The 5,034-nt window shown below is 46.0% G+C and overlaps 1 protein-coding gene across 1 annotated transcript in view; it reads left to right on the top strand.

Moving 5' to 3' along the window:
- Positions 1 to 4,201, top strand: part of LOC111954855 (CCR4-NOT transcription complex subunit 3-like) — a 15,747-nt gene extending 11,546 nt beyond the window's left edge. Inside the window, exons 9-12 of the mRNA XM_023974760.2 lie at positions 2,574 to 2,746; positions 3,136 to 3,219; positions 3,399 to 3,524; positions 3,809 to 4,201. Coding sequence (XP_023830528.1) covers positions 2,574 to 2,746; positions 3,136 to 3,219; positions 3,399 to 3,524; positions 3,809 to 3,907 — 482 coding nt within the window. The 3' untranslated portion in view covers positions 3,908 to 4,201. The remainder of the gene's footprint in view (positions 1 to 2,573; positions 2,747 to 3,135; positions 3,220 to 3,398; positions 3,525 to 3,808) is intronic.
- Positions 4,202 to 5,034: the final 833 nt, after the last annotated feature.

Here is a 5,034-nt window from a genome sequence, read left to right as displayed (position 1 = left end):
GCCTGTTCTTTTGTCGATAGGTTGATAGTGAGGTGTTTCAGGAACGTCATTTAGTTGTATATCGACATCTCGACGACATGGATTGAGGTAGTTACGATAAGGTCTGGGCGTAATTGTCACCAGGGCTCGTGAGAGGCTTCTGTCTTGGGGTGTGTGAGCTGAACCGCGCAGCATATGGAAGATTAAGGATGTGTCACAGTAAGGTATACTCAATTGTCCACACGATTTCAAGTGTAGCAGCCAAGTAGAGTTTATGTAACTTTGGCGTAACACTAGTACTGGAAAATGTGTATTTAAGTGGATATCTATGTCCGGCGTATTACTGCTCTTGGTGATGAAAGTGACAATAGATGATATGTACTATCAGCATTGGTGCCCGAGTGGCTAGCTCTGTCTAATTTAACTGTTTTGATGTGTATAGAACGGATTTGACTGTCCAGTTATTTGTCAGTGATGTCTGAGGGTCGTTGTAGGTGAAATATCAGAAGACTTGGAAATGCTGGTTGAAGATGAGTTGTTTATAATATTAGGTTTTTAAGTGTAGGAACCAGTGTTCTGGGTTACTATCCATCTCTTGGGTGTAAATTATGATATCGGATCGCAGTAGATGAGAGTTGAATTAATATTGTGAAGGTTAAATTGGTGCAAGGCCTTAGGCAGGTGAGATAGGGTAATGGGGTTACTAGTACGTTTAATGAGGAATTGTTGGGTGTTTCTCTAGCGCTCTTGGTGTATTGAGGAGTGACTTGATTACGCTAATATGATTTAGAGTCTTGGATTGAGTGCACCGTCTAGAACTTTAGTGGAGTTTGAGGTGTAGAGACGGACTTGTGATGTCAATTGAGTTTGGCCGCATTTTGTGTCCCCGGAGTTCTGTCTTGGAGTGTCAGGAGATAGAGGAACGGATGATGTAGTATTTTAGTCACAGTGTATTGCTTAAGAGTCTAACTATGTGGGGTCTGGATCGCAATGATTAGAATTTGTGCTTTGTTTTAGCCCATGTTTGATTCGTTCTTCCTCTCGATATCTGTATAGACCGGTTATTGCATTGCAGTTGTTTATGTGTCTCTTTTTGTGTCCGATGTATTCTGTATGATGCTTGTTTGTGGTTAGACGGATGATTAGTCTGACCTTCTGCTTCTACCCTGGTCTTATGTCTCTGCTGCTGACCTCAGACTGTTGATGTGGCATGGTTGCTGTCAACAGAGTAGGCATTGAACAGGGCTTACTCGCAGACTGTGCAACGGCTGCAGGCTTCTGGCCATAAGATGTCCTCCATTATGATCTCAACTCTGAGAAAGGCTTCGCAAACTGTCCTCTGTTTGATCCTCTCCACCACTATACCTTTCAGGTATATCAATTTCATAAAAATGGTACTAACGTAATGATTAGGTATCTATTTGGATTGTTGACTTCTGCATTCTGTACAAACCTGTAGATATGGCTCGGATTGTATATTTTAGTCAAACGTGTATTAAGAGAAGCAACGATCAAGCATGCATATGAAGTGTCAGATCCTTCTCGCACTCACTCGAGATCGTACAATCGCACAGTGAGAGTCCCAGCCTCGCTTTATGCGGGAACCTGATCTTATCTGGCTCAGTACAGCTCTCCTCGTCTCACTAGAACGCGAAGTGAGTAAAAATTAGTGCCAGAGCAGCGAGAGTGTTACTTCAACAGGCCGACGGCGTCCATCACACATAGGACGCTCTTCCTGAAAATGCGTTACAGTGTAGGGAAAACGCAGGTAGCTTCAATGTAGTAATTGCCGTCTTCTGCCCTGAGCGTTTGTACGGTTGAGTATCTAGTCTTTAGGCGATCAACGTGAAGCTAGATTGCTACTGTGATATCTCAAATTTCAGTCAAGCTCGGTTGTATCCTCTTTCCTCTCTTTCAGCCCCAGAGCCTCTGAAGCACTCTAAAGTCTATGGCACAACGAGCGGTCCACTGGGCTCAGTAATGGGAGGGAGAAGATGCTCCCTCTGCCACCTCACCACCAGGTAGCAGACCGACTGGACGAGAAGGCATCAAAATTTGGGCCATGGGTGTTCGCATCCCCGTCTGGAAGATGCAGACATTGTTTGTATTTGTTATAGATCCCCAAGATGCTGCTGACTTTCTGGTGGTCCAGCAAAATCCCAGGCAGTGTTATATACCATTTTAAAACACTAACAATGGTTGTTTCTCAGGCCACTACTCTACTACCACATATCTTTAGACAAAATCCTGTGTGTTGTGTGTTATTTTGCTCGTGCTATGCGTGTGCGTGTGGACTGTGTTCTCTTCGCAGTCCCCTGTTGTTTTCATAGAATTTAAAAAAAAAAAAAAGAAAAAATTCATCTTTGATTCGTACTTATGACTTGCATGTGTTTACTTGTTGTGAATAGAGTTCTCCTGTTTGTCGCTTGTGTGGAAAGCCTCCCATCAGTCCATTTTCCAGTGTATTGTCAGCACACGTGATAGCAACTTTTTTTGGGGGGGGGGTGGCATCTCACACCAGACTCTCCTTTTTATAACAAGTCCTTAGTATCCCCTCTCTTTTCTGGTGTGCTGTACGCAACATTCTCTCCCAGCACTAATTGCCCCCCGGGGCCTCCCGTTCTCGGTCCCTGCCCAGCAGGCCCTCGCTTTCAGCAGGCAAGCCTCCCAGAATCCCCATGGGCAGAAGAGAGAGCACGTGTTGCGCCACTCGGGGCCTGTTGCCCCTGTCAAAGGACACAGCTGTAACCAGCAGGCCATGGCGTGTGTATCGGCTGGGAACAGCACATAGCCCATCCTCCGACTCGGAGAGGAGTAGGGTATCGAAACCGAGGACCGCAAGTCTGAGAAAAGGTCAACTCCAGGTTTGAAATCTCAAGTCGTCTTAGCTTCCCTCTCAGTATACACTCTCGTTTGGCAAAGCGGAGGACATGAGGTATCAGAAGGAAAATACTGTTTTGAGAGTATACACCCAGGTTACATTTGGGTAAGATTCTATTGATTATTGCTTTTTGAGACTAAAGGCGCGTAGATTTTTTCTCAGAATTACTCCATGTATTAATCCTAATATTTTGTGACTGTTTTTTGGGTCCTCCAGGCGTAACCTGGATGAGGAACCATGTCCCACCCTGCCTTTCCACACGCCAGCGATGCTAGGTGCCACCCCCCCACTCCGACTCTGTAGAGTTCTACCAGAGACTGTCCACAGAGACACTGTTCTTCATCTTCTACTACCTAGAGGTGTGTGTGCGTTTGACAAAACAAGCTTGACTGTGTGACTGAGACGCTGATCATTTCTATGGTTTTACTTTTGAAGATGGCGGTCTGCGTCTTTTCAATCTTCAGGCCAAGCCATGTCATGTTTTGGATATTATTGTGCACTTAATAGTAACAGATTCCCTTCTGGGTTCTTTCCGCAGGGCACTAAGGCCCAGTATCTGGCAGCCAAGGCCTTGAAGAAGCAGTCGTGGCGGTTCCACACCAAGTACATGATGTGGTTCCAGAGGCACGAGGAGCCCAAGACCATCACAGATGAGTTTGAGCAGGTGAGTTTGGCACCCCTCCACACACAGCTCCTTGGACCGCAACCTGGGTCGTGTTCATTGGACACCAAACGGAAGAAAGCGGATTGAAAATGGGAGTGATTACCTAGACTTGACCAATAATAAACACTTATTTTCATTTTCCTTTGCAAAATGTTTAAATGTTATCCGTTGCATGCTCCGTTAAAATGTAGTCTTCTTTGAAGATTGGTCAGAATTTTGTCTTTGTGATTTGTTTTACTTTTTGTGCGCTAACATTACTGTGCTTTTCCCAATGTATTTTAAAGGGGACGTACATCTACTTTGACTACGAGAAGTGGGGACAACGGAAGAAGGAGGGATTCACGTTTGAGTACAGGTACCTTGAGGACCGAGACCTCCAGTGACATAAGGCAGAGGAGGAGAATGAAAGAAGGGTGGACTACCGTCAACATTCCTGGATTGAACTCAACACACTGGGAAGAGGGACGGATGCAGACGCCAGACTGAGCCAGTCTTAGCAGAGCATAATGCATTTGGAGCTTCTCCCTCTTTGCCCTGCGAAGCCACACCCCCTACAGTGATAAACCCCTCCCTCTTTCCCATAAGGCAGTTTTGATTTAGATTGAAGCTTTTTATCTCTTACCTGAACTGGATCCCTTTTTATATATATATATATATATATATATACACTGCTCAAAAAAATAAAGGGAACACTTAAACAACACAATGTAACTCCAAGTCAATCACACTTATATGAAATCAAACTGTCCACTTAGGAAGCAACACTGATTGACAATAAATTTCACATGCTGTTGTGCAAATGGAATAGACAAAAGGTGGAAATTATAGGCAATTAGCAAGACACCCCCAAAAAAGGAGTGATTCTGCAGGTGGTGACCACAGACCACTTCTCAGTTCCTATGCTTCCTGGCTGATGTTTTGGTCACTTTTGAATGCTGGCGGTGCTCTCACTCTAGTGGTAGCATGAGACGGAGTCTACAACCCACACAAGTGGCTCAGGTAGTGCAGTTCATCCAGGATGGCACATCAATGCGAGCTGTGGCAAAAAGGTTTGCTGTGTCTGTCAGCGTAGTGTCCAGAGCATGGAGGCGCTACCAGGAGACAGGCCAGTGCATCAGGAGACGTGGAGGAGGCCGTAGGAGGGCAACAACCCAGCAGCAGGACCGCTATCTCCGCCTTTGTGCAAGGAGGTGCACTGCCAGAGCCCTGCAAAATGACCTCCAGCAGGCCACAAATGTGCATGTGTCAGCATATGGTCTCACAAGGGGTCTGAGGATCTCATCTCAGTACCTAATGGCAGTCAGGCTACCTCTGGCGAGCACATGGAGGGCTGTGCGGCCCCACAAAGAAATGCCACCCCACACCATGACTGACCCACCGCCAAACCGGTCATGCTGGAGGATGTTGCAGGCAGCAGAACGTTCTCCACGGCGTCTCCAGACTCTGTCACGTCTGTCACATGTGCTCATGTGCTCAGTGTGAACCTGCTTTCATCTGTGAAGAGCACAGG

Source organism: Salvelinus sp. IW2-2015, linkage group LG30, assembly GCF_002910315.2.
Source record: "Salvelinus sp. IW2-2015 linkage group LG30, ASM291031v2, whole genome shotgun sequence".
In the NCBI taxonomy this organism is placed as follows: domain Eukaryota; kingdom Metazoa; phylum Chordata; class Actinopteri; order Salmoniformes; family Salmonidae; genus Salvelinus; species Salvelinus sp. IW2-2015.
Note: the sequence above shows the minus strand (reverse complement) of the source record. Positions and strands in the feature narration are given on the sequence as shown.